The sequence below is a fragment of the Oncorhynchus clarkii genome, chromosome 12 (assembly GCF_045791955.1).
Source record: "Oncorhynchus clarkii lewisi isolate Uvic-CL-2024 chromosome 12, UVic_Ocla_1.0, whole genome shotgun sequence".
Lineage (NCBI taxonomy): Eukaryota > Metazoa > Chordata > Actinopteri > Salmoniformes > Salmonidae > Oncorhynchus > Oncorhynchus clarkii.
This window is the reverse complement of record NC_092158.1, coordinates 82,170,135-82,187,717: the sequence shown is the minus strand read 5'-3', so window position 1 is coordinate 82,187,717 and position 17,583 is coordinate 82,170,135. Positions and strand designations below refer to the sequence as shown.

The window sequence follows — 17,583 nt, the reverse complement described above, 5'->3', positions numbered from 1 at the left end:
TACCTACCGCACTCCCCACTCCCCATACCTATTACCTACCGCACTCCCCACTCCCCATACCTATTACCTACCGCACTCCCCACTCACCATACCTATTATCTACCCTACCCCCCAATTCACATACCTACCTTCCACTCCCCATACCTATGACCTACCCTACCCACCACTCCCCATACCTATTACCTATCCTACCCTACACCCCACTCCCCATACCTACCCTGCTCTCCCCATACCTATTACCTACCTAACCTACCCTCCACTCACAATACCTATTACCAACTCTACCCTCCACTCACCATACCAATTACCTACCCTACTATCCCAATACATATGACCTACCCTCCACTCCCCATACCTATTACCTACCCCCCACTCCCCATTCCTATTACCTACCCCCCACTCCCCAAACCTATCCTACCATACCCTCCACTCCCGATACCTATTACCTACCCTCCACTCTCCATACCTATCACTTACCCTCCACTCCCCATACCTATTACCTACCCTACACCCCCCATACCATTTACCTACCCTCCACTCCTCATATCAATTACCTACCCTCCACTCCCCATACCAATTACTTACCCTCCACTCCCACTCCCCATACCTATTACCTACCCTACACTCCACTCCCCATACCTATTATCCTCCACTCCCCATACCTATTACCTACCCTCCACTCCCCATACTTATTACATACCCTACCCTCCACTCCACTCCCCATACCTACCCTCCACATACCCATTTCCTACCCTCCACATACCCAATACCTACCCTCCACATATCCAATACCTACCCTCCACATATCCAATACCTACCCTCCACATACAATTACCTACCCTACCCTCCACTCCCACACCTATTACCTACCCTTCACTCACACTCCCCATACCTATTACCTACCCTACCCCCACTCCCCATACCTATTACCTACCCTCCACTCCACTCCCCATTCCCTCCACTCCCCATACACATTACCTACCCTCCCCTCCACTCCACTCCCCATACCTATTACCTCCCCTCCCCATAACCTACCCTACCCACCACTCCCACACCTATCACCTACCCTCCACTCCCACTCCCCATACCTACCCTCCACTCCCACTCCCCATACCTATTACTTACCCTACCCTCCATTCCACATACCTACCCTCCACTCCACTCCCCATACCTACCCTCCACTCCCACTCCCCATACCTATTACTTACCCTACCCTCCACTCCACATACCTACCCTCCACTCCACTCCCCATACCCACCCTACCCTCCACTCCCCATACCTATCCTACCCTCCACTCCCCATACCTATAACCTACCCTACCCCCCACACCTATTACCTACCCTCCACTCCCACTCCCCATACCCATTACCTACCCTCCACTCCCCATACCTATTACCTACACTCCACTCCCCATACCTATTACATACCCTCCACTCCCCATAACTATTACCTACCCTCCACTCCCCATACCTATTACCTACCCTCCACTCCCCATAACTATTACCTACCCTCCACTCCCCATACCTATTACCTACCCTCCACTCCCCACACCTATTACCTACCCTCCACTCCCACTCCCCATACCCATTACCTACCCTACCCTCCACTCCCCATACCCATTACCTACCCTACCCTCCACTCCACTCCCCATACCTATTACCTACCCTCCACTCCCCATACCTATAACCTACCCTACCCCCCACACCTATTACCTACCCTCCACTCCCACTCCCCATACCCATTACCTACCCTCCACTCCCCATACCTACTCTCCACTCCCACTCCCCATACCCATTACCTACTCTCCATTCCCACTCCCCATACCCATTACCTACCCTCCACTCCCCATACCTATTACCTACCCTCCACTCCCACTCCCCATACCCATTACCTACCCTCCACTCCCACTCCCCATACCCATTACCTACCCTCCACTCCCCATACCTATTACCTCCACTCCCACTCCCCATACCCAATACCTACCCTCCACATGCCAATTACCTACCCTTCACATACCCATTACCTACCCTTCACATACCCATTACCTACTCTTCACATACCCATTACCTACCCTCCACATACCCATTACCTACCCTCCACATACCCAATACCTACCCTCCACATACCCAATACCTACCCTCCACATACCCAATACCTACCCTCCACATACCCATTACCTACCCTCCACATACCCATTACCTACCCTCCACACCCCATACCTATTACCTACTCTCCACTCCACATACCCATTACCTACTCTCCACTCCCCATACCCATTACCTACTCTCCACTCCCCATACCCATTACCTACTCTCCACTCCCCATACCCATTACCTAATCTCCACTCCACATACCCATTACCTACTCTCCACTCCACATACCCATTACCTACTCTTCACTCCACATACCCATTACCTACTCTCCACTCCACATACCCATTACCTACTCTACCCTCCACATACCCATTACCTACCCTACCCTCCACTCCCCATACCCATTACCTTCTCTACCCATACCTATTACCAACCCTCCACATACCCATTACCTACCCTCCACATACCCATTACCTATTACCTCCCCATACCCATTACCTACTCTCCACTCCCCATACCCATTACCTACTCTCCACTCCACATACCCATTACCTACTCTCCACTCCACATACCCATTACCTACTCTTCACTCCACATACCCATTACCTACCCTACCCTCCCCATACCCATTACCTACCCTACCCTCCACTCCCCTCACCCATTACCTTCTCTACCCATACCTATTACCAACCCTCCACATACCCATTACCTACCCTCCACATACCCATGACCTATTACCTCCCCATACCCATTACCTCCCCTACCCTACCCTCCACTCCCCATACCCATTACCTACCCTCCACTCCCCATACTCATTAACTACCCTACCCTTACACTCCCCATACCTATTGCATACCCTCCACTCCCCATAACCTACCCTCCACTCCCCATACCCATTACCTACCCTCCACTCCCCATACCTATTACTTCCCCTCCCCATTCCCTACCCTTACACTCCCCATACCTATTACCTACCCTCCACTCCCCGTACCTATTACCCACCCTCCACTCCCCATACCTATTACTTCCCCTCCCCATTCCCTACCCTTACACTCCCCATACCTATTACCTACCCTCCACTCCCCATACCTATTACCCACCCTCCACTCCCCATACCTATTACTTCCCCTCCCCATTCCCTACCCTTACACTCCCCATACCTATTACCTACCCTCCACTCCCCATACCTATTACTTCCCCTCCCCATTCCCTACCCTTACACTCCCCATACCTATTACCTACCCTCCACTCCCCATACCTATTACTTCCCCTCCCCATTCCCTACCCTTACACTCCCCATACCTATTACCTACCCTCCACTCCCCATACCTATTACCCACCCTCCACTCCCCATACCTATTACTTCCCCTCCCCATTCCCTACCCTTACACTCCCCATACCTATTACCTACCCTCCACTCCACATACCTAATGCAACCAATATGATGGAAGGTAGGTGCACACACACACACACACACACACACACACACCAATGCTTTCACTAGCAGAATTACAATCATAAATTCCACCAGCCGTGATAAACCCGCGCGGGACCTCACACACAACACTGACAATGCTTTGGTAAATGACTGTTTTATGTGTGTTGCACTGACAGGTTCATGTCACAGATAAGAAGAATCCATCTCTGAGCTGTAATATTCAGCCATTATTAAGGTACTCTATTACTACTCTCAATTAGCTTGTCTCAATGTAGTGGTCTGTTATTATCATAATTCATTCAGTTATTACCGATATGGTATTTGACATGCCACTGGTGAGGATGTGAGAACGAGAGGGATAGAGAGAGGAAGAAAGAGAGAGAGAGGGAGATAGAGAGAGGAAGAATGAGAGAGAGAGGGAGATAGAGAGAGCATATTTAGAAAACATCACCAGTTTTTTATTCTAATCATATTTATTCACATCTATCCTGTTATACATAATCCATTATGATTCATGCAGAACTGTATCCTCTGGTGTTTCTATCGGTCACTGTCGCTCATTTCTTCTCCTCGTCTCCTTCTTTCTTCTCCTTTAAGACTGGGGAGGGCAGAGAGAGAGACTCACCATGAAAGAGAGGCTAGAGGGGGAATTTATCCTACTTTAATCTCCCTCCTATATATATATATATATATAAAAGCAACAAAGTGTTGGTCCCATTTCTGTTATTACTCTTAAATGTTGTGCACAAATTTGTTTACATCCCTGTTAGTGAGCATTTCTGTTATTACTCTTAAATGTTGTGCACAAATTTGTTTACATCCCTGTTCGTGAGAATTTCTGTAACAGGCCCTTTTGTGGGGAAAAACCTGGCTCCCAAGTGGGTGGGCCTATGCCCTTCCAGTCCCACCCATGGCTGTGCCCCTGCCCAATCATGTGAAATCCATAGATTAGGGCCATATGAATTTATTTAAATTGACTGATTTCCTTCTATGAAGTATAACTTCGTAGATTGTTGTTTATATTTTTGTTCAGTATAATATGATGATTTGTATTCTGTACAACTGCCTGAATCATACACTCACAATCTCTACATTTAATCTTGTTAGGGAAAATTACACACTATCAGAGTGTTCCCAACAAGCGATAATCATAAGTCATAGATTGTGAATCCATGACCAGCTTTGTAATAATGGGTTTACCGGATGATAACTGATGATTAGTTAGACAACTATTGACTGCCAATAAAAGTCTGTCTCATGCTGAGTATGATAGGAGTTGAATTGTGTGTGTGTGTGCGTGTTTGTGCATGTCTATGTGTGAATGCGTGACAGTGTGTGTGTGTGTGTGAGCCAGTACCTCGGACTTCCAGCCTGCACTCCACCTCGTCCTCCCCCAGGTCGTTGATGGCCTTACAGGAGTACTTGCCCCCGTCAAACTGGCCGGGCTTCCTGATGTTCAGGGTCAACACCCCCTGGTTGTTCTGCATCAAGAATTTAGGATCCTCCCCAATGATCATCTTGTTCTTCATCCACACTATCTTAGCCTGAGGAGAGGATGGGAGAGGGGGGGTTAAGAGAGGAGGGAGGGACTTTAATTTTAATTGGGGAAACATTTGGCCTTGAAATATACATCACCAACTCACTAGGCAATTTTCCATTGACCCCGGTTTATTCAACAAAAGCAATATCAAAGTAACATGTGTAATGGAAAGGCAGATATAGGAGACATTTTCTGAAGAACGATAACAGTTTTATCGATTCAAAAGGGGTGGATTTTAGTCATTTTTCTTTATTTGTGAAAAAAAGATGGAAATGATGTTTTTCAGAATAAATGATGATTGCCTAATCATTTAACCTCTTTGATCTCTAGGGGCGCTATTTCATTTTTGGATAAAAAACGTTCCCGTTTTAAGCGCGATATTTTGTCACGAAAAGATGCTCGACTATGCATATTCTTGACAGTTTTTGAAAGAAAACACTCTGAAGTTTCAGAATCTGCAAAGATATTGTCTGTAAGTGCCCCAGAACTCATTCTACAGGCGAAACCAAGATGATGCATCAACCAGGAAATGAGCAGAATTTCTGAAGCTCTGTTTTCCATTGTCTCCTTATATGGCTGTGATTGCGCAAGGAATGAGCCTACACTTTCTGTCGTTCCCCCAAAGTGTTAGCAGCATTGTGACGTATTTGTAGGCATATCATTGGAAGATTGACCATAAGAGACTACATTTTCCAAGTGTCCGCCTGGTGTCCCTGCGTCGAAATTGGAGCGTAAAGCCAGGTGCAATTATTTTTCCATTTGAGAGCAAGGAGAAACCAGGCTTCCACGAAGGATATATCATTGAAGAGATATGTGGAAAAACACCTTGAGGATTGATTCTAAACCACGTTTGCCATGTTTCAGTCGATATTATGGAGTTCATTTGGAAAAAAGTTCGCGTTTTGAGGGCTGAATTTTCGTTTTTTTTTTTTTTTTTTTTTTTTTTTTTTTTTTTTTTTTTGGTAGCCAAATGTGATGTACAAAACGGAGCTATTTCTAATACACAAAGAATCTTTTTGGAAAAACGGAGCATCTGCTATCTAACTGAGAGTCTCCTCATTGAAAACATCAGAAGTTCTTCAAAGGTAAGTTATTTTATTTGAAGGCTTTACTTGTTTTTGTGATAGTTGCCTGCTAAATGCTAACGCTAATGCTAACGCTAATGCTAACGCTAAATGCTACGCTAGCTAGCTACTGTTACACAAATGATTGTTTTCCTATGGTTGAAAAGCATATTTTGAAAATCTGAGATGACAGTGTTGTTAACAAAAGGCTAAGCTTGAGAGCTAGCATATTTATTTCATTTCATTTGCGATTTTCATGAATAGTTAACGTTGCGTTATGGTAATGAGCTTAGGTCTATAAATAGAATCCCGGATCCGGGTTTGGTCGTCGCAACAGGTTAAGGTACCCGGGTGCACGTGATGTCACCGAGTAACTATAAAGCTCCACTCCACATTTAATTCTATGCTTACAATATACATTTTTCCAACTACACTGAACAAAAATATAAACACAACATGTACAGTGTTGGTCCCATATTTCATGATCTGAAATAAAAGATCCCATATGCACAAAAAGGTTATTCCGCTCCAATTTTGTGCACAGATTTGTTTACATCCCTGTTAGTGAGCATTTCTGCCAAGATAATCCATCTCCCTGACAGGTGTGGCATATCAAGAAGCTGATTAAACAGCATGACCATTACACAGGTGTACCTTTTGCTTAGGACAATAAAAGGCCACTCTAAAATGTGAAGTTTTGTCGCAACACAATGGCCACAGATGTCTCAAGTTTTTAGGGAGTGTGCAATTGGCATGCTGACTGCAGGAGTGTCCACCAGAGCTGTTGCCAGAGAATTGAATGTTCATTTCTCTACCAAAGTCGTTTTAGACTAGCCCAGGACATCCATATCTGGCTTCTTCACCTGTGGGTGTCACGCCTGCTCCCGCTCCACCTCCCTGGCCCTCGAGGGCGCCAGGCTACCCGTCATCCTACACACCTGTTACCAACATGCTGCGCTCATTGGACTCTTTGTAATCACTTTGTTGATTACCCCCTGTATATCTGTCTGTTCCTTGGTTGTATTCCCTGTGTCCGCATTATTCCGTATTGTGTTTGTCATATGTCCTTGTTTACCCGTGGGCTGATGCTGTTCCTGTCGTGTTCTATATCTGTTCCTGAATAAATGTTTGACTCCCAGTACCTGCTTCTCATCTCCGGCATCAGGTCCTTGCAGTGGGATTGTCTGAAACCAGCCACCCGGGCAGCTGATGAAACTGTGGGTTTGCACAATCAAATTTCTCCACAAACTGTCAGAAACCGTCTCAGGGAAGCTCATCTGCGTGCTCGTCGTCTTCACCAGGGTCTTGACTTGACTGCAGTTGGGCATCGTAACCGACATCAGTGGGCAAATGCTCACCTTCGATGGCCACTGGCACGCTAAAGAAGTGTGCTCTTCACGGATTATTCCCAGTTTCAACTGTACTGGGCAGATGGCAGACAGCGTTGTTGGCGAGCGGTTTGCTGATGTCAACGTTGTGAACAGAGTGCCCCGTGGTGGTGGTTGGGTTGTGGTATGGGCAGGCATGCAGGCAGGGGAACAACTTTGGTTTTTATCCAGTTGGATAAATACTCCAGACAGCCTAACTGACCACTCGGAGACATCTGCAAGGTTCTAAAGCAGTTTCCTCGTTTTGTATCACATTCCAATGATAAAACTATGGGGGACAAAAATGCAATTTCAGAATGTGGGGGGGACATGTCCCCAATGAAAGTTGCGCCCCTGTGGCCATGCATAAGCTACGGGCAACAAACACAACTGCATTTCCTCGACGGCAATTTGAATGCACATTGATACCGTGACGAGATCCTGAGGCCCATTGTCGTGCCATTCATCTGCCGCCATCACCTCATGTTTCAGCATGATAATGCACAGCCCCATGTCGCAAGGAACTGTACACAATTCCTGGAAGTTATTCCATTGCCTGCATACTCACCAGACATGTCACACATTGAGCATATTTGGGATGCTCTGGATCGACGTGTACAACAGTGTGTTCCAGTTCCCGACATAAACCAGCAACTTCACACAGCCATTGAAGAGGATTGGGACAACATTCCACAAGCCACAATCAACAGCCGGATCAACTCTATGTGAAGGAGATGTGTTGCGCTGCATGAGTCAAATGGTGGTCACACCAGATAGTGACTGGTTTTCTGATCCACGCCCCTGATCCACGTTTCTTTGCAGTACATGGATTGTCCTGATTTTCAGGAATGCCTGCATCGCAGTGCTAGAGGCGTCACTACAGACCCTGGTTCAATTCCAGGCTGTATCACAACCGGCTGTGTATCACAACCGGCCTGAAACATGAAACAGATAGGTGGGAAGGGTGACAGGTTGTTGCCAATTTATTAATGTAAAATTTGACTAAATGGTAATGGAAACACTTCAACCACTACATTTGTATTTTAGGTGTAACATCATTACGTCCAGCTGTTTTTATCGACACAAGATTGTTAAATGGAAACGCACCCTATAGCAGGCAATTGTCGCATCTATTTTCTATGCCAACTTTCTAAATGTTGAAAAGTCACCGGACAAGTTAATGGAACCATAGCTTGTGACACACAAACGCACCTTCAAACAGCTTCTTGTTCTCGCTCTCTCAACACACACTCAAACACTTAATTAAGGTACTGCCCCCCCCCCCCCCACATACACACCCTCACCTTAGGGTAGGCCCGGACAGCACAGCTGATGGCAGTACTGTAGCCTGCAACAACAACCCTGTCCACTAGGGGAGCTGTAAACTTGGGGGAGCTGCTCATGTCCTTCTCTTTGAAGGCTGGTTTGTTGTACTCCAGATCTGAGGGAGGGATATAGATGGGGACTGTGATAGCTGTGTTTATTAAGCTATATAATAATAATATTAATAAATGCCATTTAGCAGGTGCTTCTATCCAAAGGGACTGACAGTCATGCGTGCATACATTTTACGTATGGCTGTCCCGGGAATCAAACCCACTATCCTGGCATTACAAGCAGCAACTGAGCTACAGAGGACCACATGTTGTCTATTATATCTACATACTACATTTGGTTTAGTATAGTATTGTGTAGTGTAGTGGTTCTCAAACTGGGGTTCGCAAGAAGGTTTTGTGGAGGGGAGGGGGGGTCGCAAGTTTGAAACATAATTTTTTCACACATTTTAAATCAGCTACATAAAGTTTAGCAATCTGCTACGAACACATCTTTGCCAGAACAATAGGCTACCTGGCAATTTCATTGATTATTTTCACATTTTAGAAGGTTTGGGTGGCTAGTACTGGCTATATTTCTAAAGATAGCTGTAACACTGTAACAGTATTTTTTTACTTATGGGGTGAAGATGTAATAAATTCACCAGAATATGAAGAAAATAGACTACAGACAGAAATAGACTACAGACAGACCATGGTTAGGCTGTTACGGTGACTGTATTATGGCCACGCCGGCGGTCACGAGTTATGGCCGGCGGTCACGAGTTATGACCGCAGTCAAATTCCATGTGACCGTTTAGTCACAGTAACTAGACTTCTCCAAGCTCTGATGCTGCTGATGATCATTAGCAGCCTACCAAACTTGCTAACTGCCTGGTACTGAGCACTCTATTGTCCCTCTAATCACTCTGGCATCAATGCAAATGTAATCGAAAATCAAATCAAAACACTTCATGAGAGCCCATGAGAAAAGCCCATGTGTGAGACAACAGAGTTTTCACGGCCTCTATTAAAAGGAGGAGGATCCCGTCAGCTTTCTATGGGCTAGGCCCACTATATTTATTTCTCAACTTTCATAATATTAAGCATATTGCTTCTCTTTACAACAGGAGATTAGCTGACCTGGGTGGCATGAAAATGAACCACGTGAAAATCGTCCTCTATTCGCTATTTAAGTGCATAGATGTATTTTTTCCCCCTGCCCGTTCCGACACGTGGATAATGGTACATTCTAAATCAAATACTAAATAATGTGTGTGAAATTTAGTTATGTAAAGACAATAATAAATAAAGATTAGTCTGATGGGTGACAATATTAACCTATCACTTATGAATGATGTGTTATCACTTGTGAATGATGTGGTATCACTTGTGAATGATGCTTTATCACTTGTGAATGATGCGTTATCACTTGTGAATGATGCGTTATCACTTGTGAATGATGCGTTATCACTTGTGAATGATGCGTTATCACTTGTGAATGATGCGTGAATGATGCGTTATCACTTGTGAATGATGCGTGAATGATGCGTTATCACTTGTGAATGATGCGTGAATGATGCGTTATCACTTGTGAATGATGCGTGAATGATGCGTTATCACTTGTGAATGACGCGTTATTCAAATTTGGGGAAGATCATTTTCACCATAAAAATGCATCTCTATAATAAAGCAGTACATGCATAATCTCATTTGTGGTTACTTTTTAGAATGGTGTTTTCCCACTAATTGATTGCATTTGGAACATTCACACTGTCGTGTGCGCATTGCTGCGCTTATAATATGAAGAAATTGCCTAATAGTTTATCAACATTTTAAGAGAAACATTCTGATCTGTTGCATCAGCCTCAATGCCTTTAAAAGTGTTTGTTGATGCTAGTGGTTGTATTAATTTGGGATCTATCACATCCTACAACTGTCCCAGACTAAGTTTGGAATATTACTTTCTCACACAGAAGACCAAGTTGACCAATACAATAGGTCAACTTTTGCACTATGGGGGATAGTAGATTGACATACTGTAGGCTAGTGCTTACCCTAACCATGGTTTCCATCCTCCGATACATACAGGTAGACCATATGACCTGGCTTGCTCTGGACTCCAGAGAAGTGACATGATATCCCTAGTTGATATTGGCTGCTAATAGCTATGAATGACTTTAATCTCAAAATGCTGGTGTAAAACTCAGTTTATTTCTCGATCTTGCCTTTTGAAAGTGCATCACTGTTTATGGCTGTAATGACAGGCTACATTTGCACAGCGATGGTGTGTGCGTGTTTGCGTGAGTGTGCAGGGGGGTATAGTATGGTGTAGTATTGTAGTGTGTTACCTGTTTTGCCTATGATGGCAGTGTTCTTGCTGAAGGCCACCTCATCGCTCAAGCCACAGATGTTCTCACTGAACACACGGAAGGAGTACTCGTTCCCCATGACCAGGTCAGACGCTGTGCAGCTGGGCCGGCGGTTGTGCTCATACACTGTGAACCAACCCTGACCAGAGAGAGAAGGAGAGGGAGAGAGAGAGAGAAATATGTTTACAGAGAACTAGAGAGGTTGAAAAAAAAGGGGATGATATGTGGATATATAGAGGCAGATGTTTGAGAACAGAGGACGAGGGTAGAGAGGGCAGAGAAGGAGAGGTGAGGTGGATACACAGTAAAGAAAGAGAGAGCTATAGAGAGAGATGAGGAAAGACAGAGGAGGGAGTTGGAGACCTGGGTCTTCTTGTCAGCCTTCTGGATGGTGTAGCCGATGATCTCAGTGTTGCCTGTGTCTTTGGGGGGCTTCCACTCCAGAGCAGCATTGAAGCCCCACACATCTGTTACCATCACATTTATAGGAGGACCTGGCTTGTCTGTGAGGGGGGGAGGGGGGAGAGTACATTGTGTGTCAGTGAGAAAGAGATCTCTTTTAACAGACAGCGAAAATGGAGCATGTGGAGTGTGTCTCATGTACGTCAGTACTCCAGTATGTTTGTCATTAATCCTGGTCTCTGCCGTGCTGCTGCTGCTGTGACTAAATGTGTGTGGGGGCTGATCTGAGGAGGCTGGGCCCTCTCATTAGCTCACCTCCCAGCAGGGGAAAGGAGACAAAGGCCCCTAATCCCACCCTAATCCCGGTCTACACACCAATAATGCCAATGGAACCCCACTGCATAATCCACCCACCCAGCCATACAGCACCCTGACCCTCACACGGGTGCTAAAGGGAGCAGGAAGGAGCGAAAGAGGGGAGGGAGGGAGCCATGCGGCGGTACGGTGGCAGTCAGGGCAGGAGGGAAGGATTAAGAAGAGAGGAGAGGAAGACTGGAATCAGCTTCTTTGATGATTCCCTCCGAGGATTAAATGAGGAATTATCATCACATTAAACTCTGGGTTGTCATCCTAGATTTAAGTCATTGCATCATGGTGGCTCCATATTTGACTGTAATAAGTAGTACAACATACTAGGTATAGTGACTGAAGGGTGAGTGGGGACATACAGTTACAGTGGCAAGGAAAAGGAGGTGAACCCTTTGGAATCCCTGGACTTCTGCTTAAACTGGTCATACAATTTGATCTGATCTTCATCTAAATCACAACAACACACAAACAGTCTGCTTAAATTAATAACACACAAACAATTATACGTTTTCATGTCTTTATTGACACACTGTGTAAACATTCACACCGTGTAAACATTCACAGTGCAGGGTGGGTACCCTTGGATTTAATAACTGGTTGACCCTCCTTTGGCAGCAATAACCTCAACCAAACGTTTTCTGTAGTTGCGGATCAGACCTGCACAACGGTCAGGAGGAATTTTGGACCATTCCTCTTTACAAAACTGTTTCAGTTTAGCAATATTCTTGGGATGCCTGGTGTGAACCGCTCTCGAGGTCATGCCACAGCATCTCAATCGGGTTGAGGTCAGGACTCTGACTGGGCCACTCCAGAAGGCGTATTTACTTCTGTGTTTTGGGTCGTTGTCCTGTGGCATCCCCCAACGTCTGTTGAGCTTCAATTGGCGGATAGATAGCCTTACATTCTCCTGCAAAATGTCTTGATAAACTTGGGAATTCATTTTTCGTCGTTGATAGCAAGCTGTCCAGGCCCTGAGGCAGCTCCAAACCATGATGCTCCCTTCACCATACTTTACAGTTGGGATGAGGTTTTGATGTTGGTATGCTGTGCCTTTTTTCTCCACACATAGTGTTGTGTGTTCCTTCCAAACAACTCAACTGTAGTTTCATCTGTCCCCAGAATATTTTGCCAGTAGCACTGTGGAACATCCAGATGCTCTTTTGCGAACTTCAGACGTGCAGCAATGTTTTTTTTGGACAGCAGTTGCTTCTTCTGTGGTGTCCTTCCATGAACAGTGTTTTACATATCGTAGACTCGTCAACAGAGATGTTAGCATGTTCCAGAGATTTCTGTAAGTCTTTAGCTGACACTCTAGGATTCTTCTTAACCTCATTGAGCATTCTGCGCTGTGCTCTTGCAGTCATCTTTGCAGGACGGCCACTGCTAGGGAGGGTAGCAACCGTGATGAACTTTCTCCATTTATAGACAATTTGTCTTACTGTGGACTGATGAACATCAAGCTTTTAGAGATACTTTTGTAACCCTTTCCAGCTTTATGCAAGTCACCAATTCTTAATCTTGGGTCTTCTGAGATCTCTTTTGTTCAAGGCATGGTTCACATCAGGCAATGCTTCTTGTGAATAGCAAACTCAAATTTTGTGAATGTTTTTTATAGGGCAGGCCAGCTCTTACCAACATCTCCAATCTCATCTCAAAGATTGTATTTCAGGTTAGCTGACTCCTGACTCCAATTAGCTTTTAGAGAAGTCATTAGCCTAGGGGTTCACATACCTTTTCCAACCTACACTGCAAATGTTTAAATGATGTACTCAATATAGACAAGACAAATACAATACTTTGTGTGTTATTAGTTAAAGCAGACTGTGTTTGTCTATTGTTGTGACTTGGATGAAGATCAGATCTAATTGTATGACCAACTGATGCAGAAATCCAGATACATCCGAAGGGTTCACATACTTTTTCTTGCCACTGTACATATGGCCTCCATCCCAAATGGAAACCCTATTGCCTATATAGTGCACTACTTTTGACCAGAGCCCCTAATGATGTTGGTGCCAGTGACTGACCTACGATCTGGATGTGTATGTCAGCCTTGTCCTGCATGTTGTCTATCTTGACAGACAGGGTGTACGTCCCAGAGTGGTCCCTTTCTGCCGAGCGGATGAACAGGATGGTGTCAAAGTCACTGGTGCGGATGCCCACCGACTTATTCTCCAGGGGCTCACCATCTTTCAGCCAGTTGACCACGGGGCGAGGCTTCCCCTGGGGAAACAGAGGGGTGATATGGTCAGTGAATGAAAATGACATTTACTGAATTAAAGAGTGAGATGCTGCTACAGGAGAAGAGCAGGAGGAACACCCTAAAGTGAGAAAGGTGTAGACTGGCAAGAATATCCCATTTTCTGATTGGTTTGTTTTTGCATTACAGGACAATGATTGCTCTTCTTTTCACACACTGAGACCCAGATAACATGAAGTCAGCCCTGCCTCTAGCCTGGGGAAGATTACTACTGTGTGGTGTTAGGTGTTCTCAGACCTGGAAGGGGATGACCAGGTTGATCTTCTCGCCCACTTTCCTGATGAACTTGGTTCTTAGCTGGCGAGGCAGGCGGATCTTTGGGTTCTCTGAGACATGGAGGGAGACAGAGAGGAATGTCAACACATAAGTAATGGAAGTGGCTGTGTATACCGTGTGTGTCAGAGGTCTAATGAGATGTGTGTGTGTGTGTGTGTGTGTGTGTGTGTGTGTGTGTGTGTGTGTGTGTGTGTGTGTGTGTGTGCGTCCATGCATGCGTGTGAGTCTGACCCATGATCTCTCTGATGATGACAGACTGTTTCATGGTGCAGGGGGGGCTGCGTCCAGCGATGTTCATAGCCACCACTCTGAACAAGAGCTTCTCTCCTGTTGGCAGCCCCTTCACACGGTACGTGTTCTTGTCCACTGGCTCCTTATTGGCTTCCACCCAGTTATCCTCTGAGGGATGGACCAATAGCAGAAGAGTATTCATTGTCATCCACTTGGAAATGAGATGGTTCATTTGTAGGGTTTTATAGGAATTCTATATAGGAATTCTATGGGAGCGATTAGTGAATTAGAAGGAATAATAATGTTATTGAACAATCCCCAAATCCTCCTTCACCTCCTTCTTTGCACCACTCGATTATGTACCCGTCAACGCCCCCTGCTCCAACTCTCTCTGGAGGACGCCACTTCAGGGCACATGTGCTGTCTGTCACATCCTCCACCGTCAGACGAGTGGGCTCACTGGTAGGGGCTGAGAGAGAGAGAGAGAGAGAGAATAGTTAAGAGGAGAGGAAGACCGAGGTAAGCTGTATAAGTAGAGTATCAGGAAATTGAAAGGCTTCTCTCCACTGCTCTAGTAATAAGTGTCTACCCACCTATGGGCATGAAGGGCTTTGAGTTGCCGCTGGGCTGGGAGATCCCGATCCCGTTGACAGCAAACACTCTCATCTCATAAAAAACACCCTCAATCATCTTCTTAGCCTCGTACGTGGTTGACTCAAACACCTCAAAGTTCAGCTTGGTCCACCTGGAGGAACCCTGCTTCTTCCTCTCCATCAGGTAGCCTGCGAGTGACGTCATCACAGAGCGACATTACATCATTACAGACCGACATTATCACAGTGACATCATCACAGAGCGACATTACATCATCACAGAGAGACATCTTCACAGTGCGACATCTTCACAGAGAGACATCATTAGATCTTACCAATGTAATGAGAGAGGTTAACAGAAGCCTGTTAACCCAGAGGAAAGAGAGTCTGATAGCTCAACAGATAGATGTAAAAATAGGAAAGGTGCACCTTTGATGGGCGCACCCCCGTCAAATTTGGGGGGATCCCATGTAATGGTGGCTGTGTCCTCGCCAACTCCCATACATCTGACGTTCTCTGGAGGGTTAGGCACATCTGGAGTGGACAGGGGGAACAGTCAGGACAGAGGTGTTCTTACCAGCTCAGAATGGGTTCTAACTTAATGTCACATCTATTATTGAATCTCTCTTAGTGAATTGTTTTTACATATCTGTTTACACATATACTGCATAAGAGGGGAGAACAAGACACAGAGAGAGAAAGGGAGAGCAGGGAGATGTGGGGGAAAGAGGAGAGGAGTGTAGAGAGAGAGAGTAGAAGACTGGAAAGAGAGAGAAGAGAGAGAGAAGGAAACAGAGAGTACCACTGACCAACAATCTTGACATTGAGCTCAGCCCTGTCCTCTCCGGCTGGGTTGGTCACTATGATGGAGTACTGGCCTTCGTCTGGCCTCTCCGCCCCCTCAATGACAAAGCTGCTCAGAGTGGTCCTGGTTTCCACCCTCACTCTGCCCTCCGCCTCCGATATCACCTAGAGACAGGAACAGGGAGGGCACTTAGACAACTGGACTGACACTGTCTGGTGATTCAGCTACTGGGTGTAACCTGGATGACCTAATGGTTGATTAATGTGAGTGACACCCTGCCTTCCTTAGAGAGGCATGCTGGGGCAGGAGTTTGATGTGTGTGTGAGGAGGATGTAACAGAAAGACTAGATCCTCACAGTGTCTCCTTTCATCCAGCACACAGTGGGGACAGGCTCTCCTGTGATCTCCACATCAAGGCGGAGCTTGTTGCCAGCCACCACAACAATGGTGTTCTTGCTGCCCGTGCTACTGGTGTCCAGGTGGATTTTGGGAGGGTCTGTGAGGAGCGGAGGAATGTCAGAGAGGGACAGGGGGTCCTGGGTGATTATCACAGTATTAAATACACTGTAATAAATAGGTAATGCCAACAGATGATAGGTGACAATAGCCACACCTACCTTGGCGTGGAACATATTCGATCTTGATTTCTGAGATTAACAGGGAAAACACATGAATCAGTATCGTTTAAAATGCAGGCTCTGCTTCATTGTACTCAGTAAAACTTAGAGGAGTCTCTCTCTCTTTCTTGCTCTCTCTCACTCACTCTCTCACTCACCAATGAAGTTGAGTTTAGCGGAGAGGGAGAGTGCGTATCCTTCAGGGACAAAGGTGTAGTTTCCTTCGTCCTGCGGCTTCACGTCATCAATCGTCAGCTTGTGGATCCTGGAGAACCAAAGGCAACCCAACGTTACCAAGGAGACAACAGACACTTGCAGTGACCCACAATTATGCAAAGCACAGTTACCCAGGCAACATGCTTCATTATGCAATATCAAGTAAAAAGACACATGGGAAAGCTCCTTCCCTGCATGACCAGTGTTGCTATGGCAAAAATCACCTGCCATAGGTGGGTCTAGCTAGTGAGAATATGTACTGTACTGACAGGCCTGTCTGAAGTTACTGCAACTCAATGAGGACCCACCCCTCCCCCCCAAGGCCCCAGCAATGTGATGCCATACCTTCCGATGTGTGACATCTTGATGCGGTTGCCGGGTTTGACCTCCACACCGTCCTTGAACCACTTGCCCACCACCTTCTCATCAGACACCTCACACTTGAACATGGCCTGTTCACACGCCTTCACCGACAGGTCAGCTATACTCTGCAGAACCTCCAGCTCCTTGGCTGAGCACCAGGGGTAGAGATGAAGGGAAGGAAAGAGAAAGAGAAAACAGAAAGAGACAGCATTTCAGACTCTTCCAAAAATGAAGTTAATAAAACATTTCCTTATTTAGTGTACT

At 45.8% G+C, this 17,583-nt stretch overlaps 1 protein-coding gene across 6 annotated transcripts in view; it reads right to left on the bottom strand.

Moving 5' to 3' along the window:
* Positions 1-3,669: 3,669 nt before the first annotated feature.
* LOC139421473 (myosin-binding protein C, fast-type-like) overlaps positions 3,670-17,583 on the bottom strand; it is a 46,061-nt gene continuing 32,147 nt past the window's right edge. For all 6 annotated transcript variants that reach the window (XM_071172409.1, XM_071172412.1, XM_071172410.1 and 3 more), the window contains 16 exons: positions 17,302-17,467; positions 16,899-17,005; positions 16,741-16,770; positions 16,480-16,619; positions 16,128-16,287; positions 15,748-15,852; positions 15,319-15,507; positions 15,060-15,194; positions 14,726-14,893; positions 14,456-14,544; positions 13,986-14,181; positions 11,551-11,690; positions 11,167-11,326; positions 8,807-8,943; positions 4,889-5,075; positions 3,670-4,129 (listed from right to left, as the gene is read on the bottom strand). In XM_071172409.1, coding sequence (XP_071028510.1) covers positions 4,089-4,129; positions 4,889-5,075; positions 8,807-8,943; positions 11,167-11,326; positions 11,551-11,690; positions 13,986-14,181; positions 14,456-14,544; positions 14,726-14,893; positions 15,060-15,194; positions 15,319-15,507; positions 15,748-15,852; positions 16,128-16,287; positions 16,480-16,619; positions 16,741-16,770; positions 16,899-17,005; positions 17,302-17,467 — 2,150 coding nt within the window. In that variant the 3' untranslated portion in view covers positions 3,670-4,088. The remainder of the gene's footprint in view (positions 4,130-4,888; positions 5,076-8,806; positions 8,944-11,166; positions 11,327-11,550; positions 11,691-13,985; positions 14,182-14,455; positions 14,545-14,725; positions 14,894-15,059; positions 15,195-15,318; positions 15,508-15,747; positions 15,853-16,127; positions 16,288-16,479; positions 16,620-16,740; positions 16,771-16,898; positions 17,006-17,301; positions 17,468-17,583) is intronic.